General features: G+C 42.4%; 2 protein-coding genes across 4 annotated transcripts; one reads left to right on the plus strand and one right to left on the minus strand.

The window, feature by feature from the left end:
- Window positions 1-6691: 6691 nt before the first annotated feature.
- LOC115053845 (tubulin alpha chain-like) lies at window positions 6692-9495 on the minus strand. The gene is made up of 4 exons (XM_029518683.1): window positions 9362-9495; window positions 8061-8283; window positions 7815-7963; window positions 6692-7733 (listed from the first exon to the last, which is right to left on the minus strand). Exons 1-4 carry the CDS (start codon window positions 9362-9364, stop codon window positions 6753-6755), a joined length of 1356 nt encoding a protein of 451 aa, XP_029374543.1. The 5' UTR covers window positions 9365-9495; the 3' UTR covers window positions 6692-6752.
- A 1626-nt stretch (window positions 9496-11121) lies between these two features.
- On the plus strand, window positions 11122-17941 carry sap30l (sap30-like). Of its 3 annotated transcripts, XM_029518684.1 has the most exons (4): window positions 11122-11910; window positions 13778-13900; window positions 14249-14347; window positions 15844-17941. In XM_029518684.1, exons 1-4 carry the CDS (start codon window positions 11725-11727, stop codon window positions 15970-15972), a joined length of 537 nt encoding a protein of 178 aa, XP_029374544.1. In that variant the 5' UTR covers window positions 11122-11724; the 3' UTR covers window positions 15973-17941. The 3 variants fall into 3 exon arrangements, with proteins under 3 accessions (XP_029374544.1, XP_029374545.1, XP_029374546.1); XM_029518685.1 differs by lacking the exon at window positions 13778-13900; XM_029518686.1 differs by lacking the exon at window positions 13778-13900 and having other exon boundaries at window positions 14264-14347.
- The last annotated feature ends 1683 nt before the right edge of the window (window positions 17942-19624 follow it).

A 19624-nucleotide genomic window follows, 5' to 3' on the forward strand; every position in this document is an offset into this window, starting at 1 on the left:
AAAAATATGTCTGAAACTGAATACAATTAAATCTGGGCATTTCCAAGCAGAATAAAAACCTGTAAAAGTTGAGGACACGGTAATACTGCGTTTCTTCTCCAGTGATGTTCTGCACATTACCAAAAATTTTCTTTCCGACCTCTCTCAAATCCACACTGAGCCTGCAATACGCGCGGGAGGAGTTAGAAAGCGAAGGTCTGCTCAATCAACGTAAATCCCCACCACATTCAGAGGTTGCAGAGTTAATCCATAATTCATGTGGGGCGACAAGGAGCAGATTGAATTGTCACAACTCAGACTGTTATAAGAGCTGAGAGAGAGACTCCTTCCTCCTTCCTTCTCAGCAAATACTCATCCTGCTCACAGTTTCACTTATTGTTCCCTCTGACCTTTGACCTCCCTGTGGAAGATGAATGAAATTGCATGGTCAGCTTCTGTCAACATTTGCCACCGTGACAGTAATGAGTTCATACTAATTCACATAATTTGCCACTTAAAGTCATGAACAGAAGTTTACTGTGGTGTTATCTGACTCTGATCAAGTCTTCGCACTCTCCAGTAACTTCAGGTGTTTTACCTGTTAACCACGGTCGGCTGTGAGAACCATGTGGGCAGGAGAGAAATTGGTTTGACTCAGTGTAAAAAAAAAAAAAAAAAAGCACAAAGATGTAGAGAGATGAGCGTTTGAGCTGTCAGTTCAATCTCAGTGAATAAAGTGATCCAGTCTCCACATTATCGTTATAATATCGTGAGCATGCAGACAGTTACTGAAGCCGTCATCACAGCGGGACAGCACTGAACATTCACCGAGGTGAAGTGGTTCAGGTTCAGAGTCTTAAAAAGTCCAGGGACAGTGAGAATGTCACTTCTGAGTGTGTCATCATTATTGAACCCACACTGAGAGTTTCCCTCTCCACTAAAACCATTGGAGGTGGGGGTCAAAGGTCACGCCGGATGAAATGAGCATTAATTCAACGCGCAGCTCGCTCATTTAGCGTCTGGAATTAACTTAGCCTGGAGACGAATTTCTAATGACACTGAGGTCGGAGGGCTGAGGCATTAAAATTTTAGACACATTAAAAATCCAGCTGATCTGCTGTCCTCCTTAAAGGACGGGCGCTTTGGATCCTTTTCACTTCACACATTCCAACAATTTTGATTATATTCTTGGAAACTTAAAACAGCAAGTTTGGAAATGACGTTTTATATACATATATTAGAAAATCTTAGTGTCACTCCTGACACAGAGAGAGAGAGAGAGAGAGAGACATTATCAGGCCTCGGAGCGAATTATTAGAATTTCTGCTTCCCCAACATCGTCGCCCGAACATTATAATTTGCATATGTGTATGCACCATCTGTCTGCCAAGTTGGCCTTTCTAAATGCCACCAAAGGTCAGAAAGCGATAAGTCAAAGTGCCGGCCTGCTTGGCGACAGTTGCTGCTTTTACACACTTTCTTATGCATTAATGGTGCTTTTAGCAGTAAACAGTAAACACAGCACAGAAATTGATCTGGAATTAATCACAGAAAATAGTCGCTGCTGGTTTGATTGAGGAGGCCCGACCTACATAGCCCCGACATTTTAATTTTGGAGCTGCAGTGCGGAAGGGTCGTTGGCGTTCAGGAGAGTACCGGGCAAAAATCGAAGTTTGTATTTCTTTTCTTTTCTTTTTTTTATATATATATATATATTTATATATGTGAATCAGTGTAAGACTGAAGCCCCACAGTTCCAGTCCAAGGCCCCGCTGATGGGAAAATGTACTGGAGCCTTTGGGGGCCAGAAAATCCAATAAGTGGTTGATGTCCATCTTGGCTGTTATTTCAGCACATTGCATCATATATCCATAGTTCTGATCTAGTCCCCATGAAATCCCAGGACTTGTTGAGGAAGTAGCACAAAGTCAAGCTCCAGCCAAGATCTCTGATAGTAACCAAATCTATTATTACCGTCTGAGTCTCTGTATTCAAATGGTTTCTCCTTCAGGTTGACTGATGAATACATTTTATTTCTTTTAAGAAACTGAACGGCGTTTGTTTTCTGATTATAGTTTTGATGCATTCAATGTCACTGCAGTCTCCTGGAATCCAGACGTGTCGTCAGATATTAGTTTGCAACGTTAAAAACACGCTTAAGCTTCCTTTGTTCCGTGTGCACAGAGCTCCTCTCTACAGATACAGAGCAGTTTTAAATGAAATCCAGTCTATATGTTCTGTTCTTTCTGCTCTTCAAATATATTAAATCTGACTCTGTAACACTTCAAATGCTGCAGGTCGAACAGGTTCAGAAAACACGTTTTAAGTGGCGGACATAACCATTGTACAGCTTTGACTCCTTTCCCACAGATGTGTTGTTTTCGGTGGTGGAGAATTAAATCTGACAGTTTTATCTGTGTCCTGGCGGCCGGCTGTCTCCACTCACAGAAGATTTATTCTGCCATGTACCTTCAGTCTCTCTGCCTCCGTCTGTCTCCTTCCGAGCTGATCTGTCTTCATCATAAGTCCAATTTTACTGTTCCTTTTTTATAACAGTGGAGGTTTTTAATCCTGAACAAAGTGGACGCAGGCTGCTGGTCTGAGGAGTGAAGTCTTAAATTTGCAATCTATCTAATGGCCATCGGTGGGGGACCATGGAAGGGTCTGATTATGTTGAACTGTATGGGAAAATGGGCCTACTGGTGCTTGATTTCTTGATTTATTACCTCTGAGAACATTTTCCTGATTTAGATCGTCATGCTGCTGCTGTCAAACATATAATCCATTCTCTTCTCTTATTACCGTTGGTATTTTGCTTCTTACGCTGCTGTCATCATTTTCTTTTTTACCTCCCTCCTTAACGCCACGAGGGTGGAACTCCAGCGCTCAGATGCCTTTCTCCCCAAAGAATGAGCCATAAAGCTGTACTACTTGTCGGTAAATCACAGACTAGCTTAGGTCCAAAACAGCCGGCTGGAGAACCGCTGCGGACGTCTGAGGTCAGCTGCTTCAGGGTTACTGACTGTTCCCAGTGCTAAAGCTAACGATGTCAAAGCTCCTTTTAGCCGTTAAGTTTCCAATGCTGGATGATTTGAGACCTTTAAGTCTGAAGTCAAGACTCCACTTTCCTTCTGGGTGCTTTCATTGTTTTAATTCTGCTTGCTTGCTTTTGCTTGTACTCTGTAAACCACTTTGGGTTTCCACCAGGATGAGGACTGTAACATCAGCCTGACTGAGGGACTGGTTTAGTTTCAGTTGTGTCACAGATGCAATTTGTGAAGAATTATTTGTGTATCTGCTCAGTAAACAGCGATGTGGCAGAAATGCAGCTGCATAAGTTGCTTATAGAGCTTGTTTGGCATCAGGACAGAACCCTGTCTAGTGATTTGTTTTTTTCATGTTTATCTGTGCGGCTGCTCGTGGCTGAACATAATCTGTCCAATCCAGCAGACGTGTCCTCGGAGCAGGATCTGATTCAGACTCTGCTCTGTTTATGTTAGACTGTGTGACGGTGTTCAGGGAGCTTATCAGATCCCCACCTCAGACTAATCTCCAAGCAGGCCAGACCTGCTTGTCCGCTCACGTTCCTCCGAGTGTCAGAAAATGAGTCGGTGGTGGAAATTTTCCACAGCTCTGTGTGACAGGCAGGATAATTGGCTTTCAGTCACAGTCTCTCCACTGGAGGAGCAGGTGCTTTTTTGGGGCCATGGTTTTCATAAAGTGCTGTGTCACATCAGCTGAGGAGAGTGCAAAGTTATTTGGTTGGGGGGGGGTAGACTGTGTGAATTTCAAAGTTTCTGAGTCTTCAGGCTTTCTATATTCTGCTCGTCACAGAATCAGGTGCCCTAGCATGGATCTGCAGTATTTGAATGTGATACTCAGTAAAACTGTAAACTGTAAACATTAAAGGTGCTATATGTTGCTTTTTGTGTATTTCTACATGTTAGCATTAACATCCACTGAACAACTGCAGCTAACTACAGCTAGCTCCAGCCTGGTTCGGCCCCGCCGTGCTGTTGTTGTTGTTGTATCGTTGGATAACTCACTCTGAAACACAACAAAATTCTACTTTACTTTATTTTACTATCCGACTTTTTTGGTTTTGTTTTTGATACACAACATAAACACAACATTTCTCTATCTCCATTCCACAGTTGTCCCATCTTTGCCATATTTATGCTGCACTGCGCTACAACCTGAGGGGATTTGTTGATGTCCCAATTTAATAATCCCAGTTTTCTAGCTTCCACTGAAGGTTCGAATCGTAATTATATCATCCCTAAATAAATTCCTTGAAACCACCACCTGCCTGGAGCTCTCTGGTTTGCCTCTCTTGTCACCGTTTATGTTCACTTTTTCTTTTTTTTTGCTCTTCGTTTTTTATGGCTTTAATCATCTGTGTGACTGATGGCACTAAAAGACACTTTTACTAAATGTTAATCTCATAATCACTTCATCTGACAACACCAAGCTCGGATAGCTTTTAGCCAACAATGATTCATTCATCTCTGAAGTGATATTGCTCCTCGGTGTGGCCCATTTCCCCGAGTCTCTTGGGATGTCATAACGCTCAGCTTGTCACACCAGCTCCGAGAGTGGAAAACGAGAGAGAGAGAGAGAGAGAGAGAGAGGTGCCAGGACAACTTTGAATACATTGAGAGACCACTTTACATGTTATTGCCTCTTAGAGACATTTCCCTGATGATATAAACCTCTAAATTGCAGAGTGAAAAACCTGTTAATGTTTCAGCACTCCATCATCTGCCTCTTTTAAAGTCAGTCACTCAGCACACAATCAGTATTCCCCTCCACTCATGAGCCACACATACGGCTGAGGAGAGACGCCGGGCGATTGCATTCCCACCATGTCCTGTCAGAGATGCCCATTAAAAAGTCTTTATTGGTCTCGGGACCGTTACCAGCAGAAAAAGGTAATCCTACTGTCTTTACTCCCTTAATTCTTTTTTTATGAGCGCCCCCTCCTCTAACTCTCTCTCTCCATCTTTCCCTCCCTTCTGCATCACACCCTCCTCATCGGTCATTAGCGTGTTTGCAAACAAGAGCAAGTCATATTAGACAAATGACAACAAACAAAGAGCAACATTAGCTAACCCACAATAATACAGATGGCCTCCTGTTTAAGTGGCCATTTTAAAGCAGCTTTCTCACTCTTTGGTTTGCTGACTGTCTGCTTCATGATGCGGCCGGTTTGGTCTGATCCAACAGCCAGGACCTGTGGCAGGCCTGACCTGCTCCCATTCAGACGCTGATGTCAGGCGATAAAGTCGAGCTGATTCACATCCGGCAGCAAAGCTCAAGTAAAGGTCCCATATTTTATAATGCAAGATTTCATTTCCAGCTTCTTTTTTTTTTTTTTTTTTTTAGAAATCAGCTCGAGGTTCTATATTAATACTGTGGCAACACAAAACAGCTCTGAGAATCTGACTTAACATTCAACTTTCTAGTTAGTTTAATTTAATTTGGATTTAAACTTCTGAAAACACAAACTACGCCATCACCAAAAAGAGTCCAACTGTATAAAGTGTGTAAAGTGTTTGTCCACATCAGCGAGGTGCAACACAAGCAGTCTCAACAGCAAACGCACATTTAAATCATCAGGAAAGTTATGATGGACCATTACTATGTTCACTTTTTCAATTTTGAGATATTCTCTCTTTAGCCTTTCTACTTCCTGTTGCTTTAAACCTTGACTATTACATTTCACCACTAGATTTACCCGAGGAACAGTTTTACTGCTTGGCAGATTAATATTTTAGATTTAAGAACAATGCAAGGTTTTAGATTAAGGCAGCTGCAGTAGTACGTAGTTTATTTCCACCTACCAGCTATGCCACTAAAATGCTGAATAATTATACAGTAAAACAGACAGGGGTGTTTCTGCTGCACCCTGAGAAGTTATTATACTCAGGTAATATTTTAAAAGCAGAGAATTAATGTAATGCTTTTACTCTGGTAAAGGGCCTGAATGATTTAATCAACTAATTCATTTCTCAAATAATTACACTTACTGTCATACAGGTCTGATAACCCATAAAAACCAGTGTACACGTTCATTTTAGTCTGTTTCAGCTTTTAAAAGGCCATAATCCCGAGTAACAGGTTGGAGGCTTTAAATATTTAAGAGAAAACCTGCAATTAAATTTTAAAAAGGGGGTGAGGTTTGAAAGATGGCAGATCCATTTTAAGGCATTACAGGAGTTGTAAAAATCAAGCTTTATCTATACTACAGACTCAGCAGACATCCTGGAGTTTGCTTTTGAGCTAGAAATTTTGCTCACATTGATATAGCACCATTCAAATTTGATATTACTCATCTTTTCCAGCTATGTACCACCTTCTGTTTATAGCTTTGTCCATTAACTAGTCATGTCACTAAGTTTAAAATCTGATTGTTCCTGCTGCACTGAAACTCATTTAAAAAAAAAAAAAAAGCCATTCAGTTGTAGAGTGGAGGCCTGCTGATGGAGGCAGCTCTGTGGTAGGAAGCTCAAACATTTAAGCGCCACTGCCCTCATGTGACAGAAAGTAGCACAGCTGGCTGGTCAGACTAACAAAGCAGGCGTTCCTCTCCAGTAGTCACTGATGTGGATTCAGAGGGTATAAACAGAATTATCTACAGTCTGTTAAAAAAAAGTCATTAACAGTACTGCTGCCCTGTGGAGGATGCATTAAAGACACCAAAGAGTGCATTTGATGAACAAACTTTTATTTGACTTTAGTCACAGATCAGCAACAGGAGGGAATGCATGTGTTCAATACTCCTCTCCATCTTCATCTCCCTCACCATCAGCTGAGTCAACTCCGACCTCCTCGTAATCCTTCTCCAGAGCTGCCATGTCCTCTCTGGCCTCAGAGAACTCTCCCTCCTCCATGCCCTCGCCGACATACCAGTGAACAAAGGCACGCTTGGCGTACATCAGGTCAAACTTGTGGTCCAGCCGAGCCCAGGCCTCTGCAATAGCAGTGGTGTTGCTCAGCATGCACACGGCCCTCTGGACCTTGGCCAGGTCTCCACCAGGGACCACGGTGGGGGGCTGGTAGTTGATGCCAACCTTGAAACCAGTGGGGCACCAGTCCACAAACTGGATGGTGCGCTTGGTTTTGATGGTGGCGATGGCGGCATTGACGTCTTTGGGCACCACATCACCACGGTACAACAGGCAGCAGGCCATGTACTTGCCATGGCGGGGGTCACATTTCACCATCTGATTGGCTGGCTCAAAGCAGGCATTTGTGATCTCAGACACTGTTAACTGCTCGTGGTATGCCTTCTCTGCTGAGATGACGGGGGCGTAGGTGGCCAGGGGGAAGTGGATACGGGGATATGGCACCAAGTTGGTCTGGAACTCTGTCAGGTCGACGTTGAGGGCGCCATCGAATCGGAGGGAAGCAGTGATGGAGGACACGATCTGACTGATCAGCCTGTTCAGGTTGGTGTAGGTGGGACGCTCAATATCGAGGTTTCTACGGCAGATATCGTAGATGGCCTCGTTGTCTACCATGAAGGCACAGTCAGAGTGCTCCAGGGTGGTGTGGGTTGTCAGGATGGAGTTGTAGGGCTCCACCACAGCCGTGGACACCTGAGGAGCTGGGTAGATGGAGAACTCCAGCTTGGACTTCTTGCCATAGTCAACAGAAAGACGCTCCATCAGCAGAGAGGTGAAACCAGAGCCGGTGCCACCACCAAAGCTGTGGAACACCAGGAAGCCCTGAAGACCGGTGCATTGATCAGCCTGAGGACAAAGAGGGCACCAGTGAGCAAACAAATATTTACATAGTCAAATTAGGGACAGAAACCTGATAAAATTACCCACCAGTTTGCGGATCCTGTCCAGCACCAGGTCAATAATCTCCTTGCCAATAGTGTAGTGTCCACGGGCGTAGTTGTTGGCAGCATCCTCCTTACCAGTGATCAGCTGCTCAGGGTGGAACAGCTGGCGGTATGTCCCAGTGCGTACCTCATCTTAGAGAAAATTATCTTAGGTTACAAGACTGTTCACCTAAGTGGAAATAAACCCATATGCTCTACAATTGTTAACTTCAATATTTAATAGGTTTACCAATGACACTGGGCTCCAGGTCCACAAACACAGCTCGGGGGACGTGCTTCCCAGCTCCAGTCTCACTGAAGAAGGTGTTGAAAGAATCATCTCCTCCTCCAATGGTCTTGTCACTGGGCATCTGTCCGTCTGGCTGGATACCATGCTCCAGACAGTAAAGCTCCCAGCAGGCATTGCCAATCTGGACACCAGCCTGACCAACGTGCACTGAGATACACTCGCGCTGTGAAAGGCATGGAGAGGGGGGAAAGGAAAAAAGAAAAATGCTTGTTATGCAACATTTTTATACGTAAAATCAATTATCGTCGTTTAATCCATTTTATAGGGCACATCTAACAAATCTAGCAGTCAGAGTAACACTGTCATTCAACAATTTAAATGCGCAACACTGCTGATCACATGTCGAGGGCCGCACTACATTAATGCGAGAGCCGAAGGGGAAGAAAATGGCTCTTCTGTAAAGCAGCCAACACACTGACACGACAGAAGTCAACTGACACGTTGCACATTAAGTCACCCTCCAAATAGACCACCACAAATGTCTTAAGCTCTTTGTACTGCAGCCTCAAAAAAATAAAAACCTTCCAAAGAATCAAAGAAAGAGGAAAATCAAAGCGTTGGTCAGATTTAGTGCACTTATGATTTGATTAGTGATGAGGGACAACACCCAGCTGCAGCAACAGTGCCTCCAGCTGACCATCAGTAACAAAGAAAAAAGAAAAAGATCAACAGTTAATCCATTTTTTGTCTGGTTGTTTTTTTTCCCATCTATTTGCAATAATTTTCTCTAAATGCTGCGTTTTAAAATATCAGGCCCAAAAGACAAAGCTCACGTGGAGGACAAAGCAAAAAAATAAAATGAGGGGTTTGGGGGGGGTTGGATGAGGATTAACCATGAAGGGCTTTTTGTTTGAGAGCTCCGTGTTTCATCGAGGCCTCGGCCTCTTCAGACGGGCGGACTGAAGAATGTTTCGGGGTGAATTAAGACACAATGACCGGCAAGAACCGGGCTGGAGGGCCGGGGGGCCGGAGGAGGAGGAGGGGGGGACAAAAGGAGAGCCAGACACCGGCTGCCACGCCTGAATCCAGATTAGGGCTGCTCCCTTCGTCCATTTATACACAATTTAACAGATTTATATAATGAAAAAAAGAGAAATAATAATAAAAAACGAGCCATCGACGACGTGTGCTTTTAACGAGTCTACTTCCGTTTTTCACATTAAATCTCGACTTCCGCCTGATTACATTGGATTTTTTTTTTTTAACTATGAACAGAAATATGCTTAATCGTCCATACTCACCATTTTTTCTGAAGATGTGGAGGCTGAAAAACGCGGATTTAAAAGGGGGGAGGACGGACGGACCGACGTTGGCTCTCACAGGAAGGACGTTAAGAACCCGATGTAAGAAGTAACTGGACGGCCCGGCGCCCGGGCGGGGCCTTTATACCCTCTGACCAAGGCGGAAGAGAGCGCCGCAATACGATTGGTTTAATCGGTCACGTGGCCGCTTTCCCATTGGCTGAAACCAAATTGTCATCTTATTTGAAATGACAGCAGCTGCTGCGCTTCCGCCTCCTCAGCGTTCACCAACTGTGTGCTTTTTCATGGAAATTAAATAAAGTCTTATAGCTTTTCCCACTCATTTACTGTTTTCATGCTATTTATCTATTTTCTATATATGCTTGGCATTCACGGTGGACAGCAAAACGAATTTCATTGTACATGGAAACGTGTTTCTCTACTGTACATGTGACAATAAACACTTTGAATCTTGAATCTTGTTAGTTTAATGACACGTCAAAGCTGAGTAGGTGGGAGATGATGATGATGAGTCCATGAAGGTCCTCAGTCATCCAGGTCATCTTAGTCCTGTGGTGTTCTTCAGATGAAGAAACCTTTGGGATGAGAGACGAAACATCTTCAAACAACATAAAGAACTCAGACTAAACACTAATAGGACCTGGATGACACACTTTTTTGTGCTTACGTTTCATTTATAAGCACTTTTATGTCCTGAAAATGAAATGCTGAATTCTTGTTTAGTTTGTAGTGCTGTCATTTTATGCCTCTCTCTACTTCACCTCCACGATATTTCAGTGTTGCTTTGTTGTCGGCAGGCAGTTACTGCAGGAGGTTTGGACTCTGAAAAACGTGTAACAATTAATGAATTAAAATGCACTGGCTCCAAAACATATATATAAATAATTAATAGTGACTTGGATGTTCATGCAAATTACCACAAACAATACAACAATGACAAAGCCCTTTTAGGTAATGTTATAATTACATTTATCTTACAATATTTAAATAAGACCTTAGGTGTAAGAGCTTTCCTTATAAACTTGCTTCTCTTGCTATTGTTAGTAAGACTTGATTTTGCTTAAACTCTATTTCTTTGATTTTTGGGGGGATTTTTTTTTTACACCCACATCCCTTTCAATCAAACCAATTACATTGGGTTTTCTTTTGTGCCTCTTACAAAGGAAATTAACTTTTAAGCTTTCACATGCATATGTGTGTGGGGGGTTTCTTAGGCAGGGATTTAAACTGTGGGCCTCCTAATGTGACTGCTGCTGTGTCAGTGAGTCAGCATATTATTTGTTCTATTACCGTATATACTGGAGACATTTTGGGGAACTTGCCACACTGGTGTTATTTTAAAAGGGATCAGCTTATTCAGGTTGCAGGCCAAGGGCACTGTTTACCTTTCATAAAACAAGGCTGTCATTCCATCCTTAATTTTACTATTGTTGGTCTATTAGAACAGTTGTTCTCCATCCACGTGTATTCAGATTAATTTAACATGCTGCTTTCTTGATTCTTTACTCACTTAAGCTCTATACAAGTCGTCAGATCTGTCGTGAGAAAGTTACAAACCTCTAAACTTCTATTCATAGCAGAAAACATATGACTGAGTAATACAGGAAGAAACCGCTGGATGATTGACGCGCCTCTCGGCCAATGAGTAAGCCGTATTCGCACGCGAAACCCCGCCTACGTCCGTATCGACCAATCGCGGGCCGGGACGAGCACTTCCGCCACACAGAGCCGAAGCATGTCCCATTGTACGGGTTGTTCTCAAAGACCGCCGCGATTGTTGTGGTGCGGGCTGTTAAAGGCGCTGTTTCCTTAAAGTTCATTCATCCTGCGCAGCTGGTTGGGACTTTTTATCCCAGAGTCCGGTGAGATCGCTGTCACTTTTCGGCCGTGGCATTTTAAAAAGTCGCCGGCTGTTAGCGGGGCGAACAGCTGCGGTCTCTCCGGAGGAATTCGTCCGTTAGCGGCAGCTGAGCCACCTTGCGGCTCCCGCTAGCATCGAAGCTAGCTAACGTTAGCAGCAGCTGTTTGTTTGGGTTTTTTTAACCCCCTTTTTCTTTTTACGTGTGTGTCTGACGGACAGCTGCCGGGGAGATGTCTTTCACCAGGGGCCCGAAATAAGTCATCGGAGTTGGGGATACCACCGGCCGGGAGCTGTTACCCGACCAACCGAAGCTCTTAGCCGAGCTAGCTGCCGAGCTAACGCCGCAGGATTGTCTTTCACAAAGGGAGGGGGGAAAGCGTGAACAACAATACTTTGCTCGCCGAGCTGAAGTCATTTTATTTGTTCGGGGCTGAGGCACACATAAGACAAAGAAGAAGCTTTTACAAACCGGGCCACCAGGATGAATGGATTCAGCACGGAGGAAGACAGCCACGACGGACCGACAGCTCCGCCGTTCTACGGACAGAGCTGCTGCCTGATCGAGGACGGGGAGCGCTGCGGCCGGTCAGCTGGAAACGCCTCCTTCAGCAAGAGGATCCAGAAGAGCATATCTCAGAAGAAACTCAAACTGGACATTGACAAGAGTGTAAGTGAAGCCGTGAGGCGGGTAGTTTGGCTCCAACTAGGCCGACGGAGAGAGTGAAGAGCGGCAGCTGGAAGTTCGGAAAGTGTAGAGACTCCTCAGCTGTCAGCTAATGCTAGTTAGCCGGTTAGTTTACAGGAATCGACAAAATGACATGTTCGCTGTTTTGTTTGCAGCCACGTTGGTTTGGTCGTTTTGCATCCATGTGAAGTGTTCCCACTCGGTTTGTTAGATGTCAGCCATTTAACGGCAGCAGTGTTAGCTCCCTGCAGGACGAGCTGGATCGCTTTGCACGCTTCAACTTTGGAAGCTTTCTCTCATCGCAACAGTTTTCCTTTCGACCCAACACGCCTCCGCTGCTCTTCATAAAATGGCTGTTCGGTCGGGGAAGCTCGGTACCAGCACTGTTCAAAGATCGGCCTCTTTCTTTATTTTCTGGAAAGTCTAACCAAGAAACTACCACCATCAGCAGCAGCAGCAACAGCACTTTGAGGCAGAAAGAAAGTTTAGCTGAATTCATTCCACGTGGTTACTTTTGCATAGTTTTGTGTGTGTGTGTGTGTGCGCACTCAGCCACTTTCTAACATTGCATTGTTGTTTATCTTGTGTAGTATTTGTACCCAGACCTTTGGCAGAGAGTGTTCTGAGGCCTCTAAGTCCCAGGATTCCCTCTGTGGTGGATAGTTAGTGGTCATTTTTGTCTTAAGTTGTGTATTTGTGAAGATGCACACTGTCTTTAGGCTAAAGCCAGTCATTACCTCACTTAACATGGTCTCAATTGTTTTGTCTGTGAGGTGCAACAGTCTTTGTTGGATCTTATGCCCGAAGTTTGGCAAGCTGTTAGTGAAAATAGTAGAGTAATGAAATGAAGTATAAACAATAATTAACAACGATGTACTGGTTATGTTCTTTACCCCGGAGGCCCTTCACACGCAGCTGTGTTTTCACTGCATGCTCTCTTGTGTGTGTTGCCGGTGCAGCAGCTCTCTGCTTTCCTGTGGCTCCAGTTTATCTGGAGCCTTTTACCTTCTCTGAAGTTTCCTAGAAAGCGTCACGTTGACTCAAGCCAGCGCATCCTGAGGAAAGAGCTGAATAGCAGTTAGTCGTTGTCTTTAAATACTTTTTCAGGCATGTTGAGACTCATGTGACAAGTCACATGTTGCTTACATGGCCCAGTGGAATGACTTTTACACGAGTTCACTGCAGGGCAGGATTTAGGCTGTGGCAGCAAATCCAATAAGATGGCAGGCTTCAGTTATTCAGTTCATGGCCTGAAAAATAACCTTCTTTTCTGGCAGGGCGTACTGCCTCGATGCTGTTGGAGTTGAGGTAAAAGTTGTCAAAGCAGTGAAATGCCTGGATGTTTTGAGTTATCGCTGATCATGTACCTCTTGTTTTATGTTCTGCCAATTTTCTACAAACTTTATAATGCAGTTACTTATGGCTTCATTTATAGTTTTGAGACTTATTAAAAAGTGTTTATATTCGTACAGATGAGGGATGTAAAATAGTCTTGTGTAGGTATGACTGAAAACTCATTTTCTATAAATCTGACAGGTCTTGTAAAATATTTGATTCCTTAGGGCTGTACAAGTGGTCCTAATATAATCAAAGTTGCAGTGTGGTCGTATGCAATATCCAAATCAAATGCTGCATTTTCATTGTTGTCTTTGATTTACACCCTAAGAACTGCTCTGGCCTCGTATTACAACATAAACACAATCTGCTACCATAATATTCATCCATCAACTGTGTGATCCAGTCAGATATTAGCTGATCCAATCTGCCTTGTGGTGCTATGGTTCTGTGAGGTGGCTGGACTAAACAGGTTGTAACACAGAAAACAAATCATTCTTTATTATCTTTACAGGTGCGGCACCTCTACATTTGCGATTTTCATAAGAACTTCATTCAGAGTGTCCGCAACAAGAGGAAGAGGAAGACCAGCGATGACGGAGGGGAATCACCGGATCATGATGTGGAGGTGCCCGAGGTAACGTGGACCAGAGTTTTCAGGATAAAGGAAGACGTTATGAAACCATAAAAACACCAACTGGCTGTGAAAGAATATTCTTGCATAACCACGATTATTCTTTAATGAAGATTTGTATTCATCTTGTTTAGTTTTGCTTGTGGGCTTTTCTGTGTTTATTGTTGCAATGACCCCAAAGAGATCATTAAAGTTTCATCCCCAGAAAAATATTGAAGCAGAAGCAGAAAAACAGGCACAAGTAGCTGGAGGCATTAAATTAATCACTCCAATGAGTCCAAGTCGGAGGCAGAGTGAGAAATGAGCCTCGCTCCAAACTGAGAGTCTGACCGTTTTGTGTTGTGTCTTCAGGTCGACCTTTTCCAGCTGCAGGTGAACACGTTGAGACGCTACAAGCGACACTACAAGCTTCAGACCAGACCGGGCCTGAACAAGGCCCAGCTGGCAGAGGTGAACGCTCACTGATAACACACACTTTGTCTGGAAACTCTGGATTTGACATAAATGTATTATTTTAATGTAAATCATAAATGTTTAAAGATTATTTTTTTAAGTAAAAACAGCTCTGGCCGTTGCTCAACACCAACGTGAGGCAGTAATTCTAGTCTTCCTCAGTGAAAGGTTGCTCTCTAGCAAAAATAATCAGTACATCTCGAATGTTTTATGACTGTGGATGTTCTTGTAATCTTTTAAAATTTATCAGTCTTGTAAAGTTGCCAAAAACTTTGTTTCACAACTTTTAAGCAGCGTCCTTGGGGGAAACAGTTTTCTCTTTGTCCCCCGAGCTGCCTTCATTAGGTGTTCCTGGAGTCTTTCTTCCCGACCCCTCGCCTCCATGTTACTCATTTGCCGTGATAAACGCGGTGTTGCAGGTCCTAATTGGCGCAGTAATTGGTCGTGGAGAGGTTGTTAGACTAATTTGCCAAATCGACAGGTGGACTTCATGCAGCTGGCTCAGCCCTCGTCCTTCCAAATACCTCCCATGTGTGGCGCTCTCAGTGTGTCGGGGGGGCTGATGCGATCAGGCTGCAGGGTTAAGGAATGAACGAAGCTGGGCTGTAAGTTGAATGTTTCCCCAGGCTTATAGTCAGGTTCAGACCGGGCTATTAATGAGCCTCCCACATCATTAATAAAGCTCCAGTCAACAGGCCGACAACCAGCTGCAGCTGTGGCCTCGTGCTCGGCCCGTTCAGGAGCACCGGTGGCTGAAAGGCTGCACACAGGATGTTTGTTTTCTTCTCCTTTATGTCACTTTATAAATCCAAACAGCCATTACTCAGGCTTCAGTTAAAGATAGATTAACACTGGAGAGGTATTCAGCTGTTACGGTCTACGTGGATTATACACTTTCACTTCCTTTAGATTTAGTGATCTTTCACCTGCTTTTCCAAAAAAAAAAAAAAAATCCCAGACTTGGAAAGGTCTTTTCTAATTCATCTAGCAGTTTCTGTTGGTGGTCACCTGCTTGTCACCTTCACTGTCGATGAGACTGGAGGTGACATGATCACAAATCGTTTGATTTGTGTGTGTGTGTGTGTGTGTGTGTGTCGCCAGGTGAGTCATTTAAATGCTTCAGGAATATGAAGGCTGTATGTGTATGAAATTGGGTGTATTTATGGCGTAATATTTAGATTATACATGTTTATTAAAGTGCACATAAAAGCGTTGCAGGCGGAGCAAAGCTTTTTTTTTTTTTTCATGATCTCCCTTCAAGCAGATGATGTCATTTTGTTTTTTTTTTTTTTTCCGTATCTTGACTATTCTGTTTTTGCTTTTTCTGCTTCACAATAATAAAGACAAAACTTAGTCAACTTGAAACTTAAAGCTCAAAAACTTATTTTGAGCTTTAAGCTCTGAGATTCTGAACTAAACTAGAATGAATGAATGAAAACAAATGCAGTTGAGAAAAGGGCGCGCGGTTTAACCTTCCTCCTCCTCCTCCGCAGACGGTGAGTCGTCACTTCAGGAATATCCCGGTGAACGAAAAGGAGACGCTGACCTACTTTATTTACATGGTGAAGAGCAGCAAGAGCCGCTTGGACCAGAAAGGGGACGGCGGAAAACCGCTGGACTAAGCCACGAAAAACGACAACAACGACTGCAGCAGTAGAACACAACGAAATCTACAGGAGCTCATAACCACAGTGACAAACGGCAACAAGCAACAGCAGCAGCAGCACCTCTTAACACGAGCTGGGCGCCACTAACAGGTACACCTACCAAAACCAGCTTCTCCTGCAGCCCCGCCACCGTCCCACTCCTCCATCAGACCAGAACACAAACTCCTGCTGTCCTCGAAGGACGTTCAGCAGACCGTGGAGGAGTCACCGTGGGGGAGGGACAAGTCCGCTTCCCGCTCTCCCCCTCGCTCCCGTCTCACGTAAATACAGTCTGCGCACATGTTGTCACGATGGGCCAGTCCTCCTCCCCAAAGGTATTCTTTCCCATCTCTTCCTCCGCAAAAAGTCCGGTCCCCAAAAGACTGTTTCGGACCAGGACTCACTCCGCAGGGTTCTTACGTCGTCATGCTGTAATGTAACTTGTCGATATGTACAAAAGAAACCTCGTCTGATCTCAAGTAACCTGGTTGAATGCAATGTACAAAATAGCTGCCTTAAGAGTAAAAAGCAAAACACATTTTTGGTCATTTGGGGTTTTTTAGTTTTTTGTTGTTTGTTTTTTTTTTTTTTTTTTCCTTCTATTCTTTGCCGAGTTGACTGTTAACACATCCGCCATCCGAGAGAATGCTGGTGCCAAACAGAAGTCAGTTTGAAGCAAATGATGCTGGGTGTTTTTGTTTTTGTTTTTTGTTTGTTTGTTTTTTGTCAATGAATGAATTGTAGTAAAAGCGGTGCCACCTCCACTGAAGGTGGAAGGCGAGGGTCACATACAGCTTCTTAAGGGCTTGGGTTCAGTTTCTAAAAGTTGCAGTGACACAAAATTCACACAGAAAAGCTTCTGTCTCAATAATGTCTCAAAACAAACAGAGATTAAATCCCAGCACCGCCTGATGAGAATGAACCTGCTCTTCTCCTTCATGCTCACTGTTGGATGAACACACACAGCTGGTGTTGGTAGCTACTTTATTTTTTTATTTAATTTTTTTTTTTTTCTACATATGAAACAGTTTTTCTTCTCTTTAGTTGCGCCTTAACTCTACAGGTTGTATAAAGTTATTTGATTGTGTCTGATTTTTGTTTTTCACCCCCCAATTGGAAATCAAATGAGTGTGTTTGAGGACTATAAGAGAAATTATAAGCGCCATTTTAATATTTAAGAGCGGTGTTTCTAGAGGACCAGCTCCTCATCTGTAAAGCTGTTTAATTTTTAGTTAGCTCTCATTTTCCTCCCCAGCTTTGAATTTTTGAAAACAACAATATGCCCAAACTTCAGGATGCCCTTCTTCCACATCAGCCAGCAATAATCAGTGGAAACTGTCATAAAGGTCCAACGTGCATCACAACACAACTGGATTTGTGTGGTTGTTATCAGTTCATGACTATTTTTGGAAATCTGCTGAAACCAGTGAGCCTTTTTAGATCCGTTGTTGATTTGTCACCGATCACTTCTGGAGGTAAACATGTATGAAATGACCGTAAACAGGAGAGAAACTACGTCTGAAGATGACCCAACAATACTAATCGAATGAATCCAACACTGCTGAAAACCTACAAGTTCAGTTCAATTCTTAACGTACTGCTGAACGCCCCCCGCCCCCACTCCTCTTTAACCCCAGTTGTTTTTCTTTATTTTCTTTATAGTGGTAGCTACAGGAAGTTGTTTTATTTTATTTTTTAAATCTCATCTTCTGTCACGTTTTCCTTCAGTTTGTCCGCCACACTGACTTTCTTCTAATTTTGATTTTAGTGTCTGTTGTATTTTCAGTTTTTGCTTGTAGGTTTGTTAGCATCATGTAGATAACATCCAACTTTATTAACACATAGGCCATGCCCCATTAACCTGATTATTGTATTAGAAGAAAACATATTTAAATATGGCTGCTTTATTGCTCCTAATAATAATTCTAATAATAATAAATGTATTGTACAGGTAGAAGCAACCGTGTCGCCTTTGTTCCTTCTCAGATCTACACTCACAGCTCTTTTTATTGTGTATTAATTATATAATGTGTGTGACGGATGAAAGTAAGTTTTGTGTGTTTGTGTTGACTGCACTTTGTTCATTAACAGGCAGGACCACCAGGTGTCGCTGTGGATCCTCCAACAACATGAAGGCAGCTGGCGAGACGTTCAAAACTCATTAGTTAGAAAAAAAAGATTTCCTCCACAAATCAGATCAGCAAGATCACAACTAGGAAACAAGAAATACACACACACACACACACACACACACGTATGAAAGACGAGTCAACCATTCAAAGTTAAATTTAACATTTCTAAAGAAAGGACATTAAATTACATTAAATAAAGTCAGCATATCCTGAGAACACATTTTAAAAAGAAAAGAAAATCGACTTCTCACATTAATTTTAGCTTCTTTTCCTCCATCATTTTTCCGAATGACCTAAAATAAAATAAGAAGACGAATGAACCTCAGCTGAGTGTCTTAAAATAATTCATTTATTTACGGAACTATATATAACTCCACATCTAATGTACATCAAAGTCTTTGCACAGTAATAAAACTTTATCTTTTTTATTGATCATTTTTATCAGATTTTTGTTTGTTTGTTTTCTCAGATGCAGTAGCGGAAGCTGTGCGCGGTGTCTCAGTCTAAACTTTTCCAAACGGACAGTGACATTTAATTTTGAGGTAGATTCAAGTTCAGTAATATATTCAGTCTTTTTTTTTTTTTTTTTTTTTTTTTTTTTTTAACAGATAACAACAAGGACAAAAAAAGTTCTCACCTGCGGAGTCTGACGGCGCCAAATTCAGAGGGATGAAATCACGTCACCCCAGAAAATAAAAATAAAAACAAAACAAAAGTCTCCCCTCAAAACGTTTTTCTCTATGAAAGGTAAGTTTCCATACATTTTTATAACTCTTTGAGCTAAATTAAAAAGCACAATGTTCAGATATTTATTAACTGGCTGATTGGTTGATTTTAAAAAGAAAAAAAAAACAATAAAAAAGGAATCAAGTGTTAAATAAATACAATAAATTGTTAATAAAATTATTTTCTTTTGCGTTTGTAATTGATCATAATCATGAATGAACCGATCAGCCAGTTAATTTCTTTTTATCTGCTGCTGACAACACGGCAAAAACTAATTTTTATTTTGTTTCTGAATACAAACTGTGACTGAAACACAATTAAGACTTGAAATGGGGATCAGCCTGATAATAAATAGTGTTTTGGTTACTTCGGACGCCATTTTTACGCGCTGAGCTTTAAAATGTATTATTATTATTTTTAACTCTATTTTGTATATTTTCTTTGGCCTTTTGTTGTTTTTTTGTTTGGTTGTTTTTTTTTGTCAACTCTTTCCTATCAGTTTTATTTCCTGATCAAACTCCACGATGAGGAAATAAGAAGAACCACAACAGATCCAGGACGCCTTTTCTTCGGGGAGACAGATGTTTTGTTTCAGGTTTGTTTGTTTGTTTGTTTGTTTTTTCTGCTGTTGTTTAGTTTTTTGTTTTTCTGACACTGTGACAACATCTGGATTACAACACAACAACAACAAAAGGCAGAAATACCACAAATATCAAACAGCTACAATCAGATTTGTGAGTCGACCTTAAAAAAAATGTAAAACATAAAAA

The sequence above is a fragment of the Echeneis naucrates genome, chromosome 14, assembly GCF_900963305.1.
Source record: "Echeneis naucrates chromosome 14, fEcheNa1.1, whole genome shotgun sequence".
Lineage (NCBI taxonomy): Eukaryota > Metazoa > Chordata > Actinopteri > Carangiformes > Echeneidae > Echeneis > Echeneis naucrates.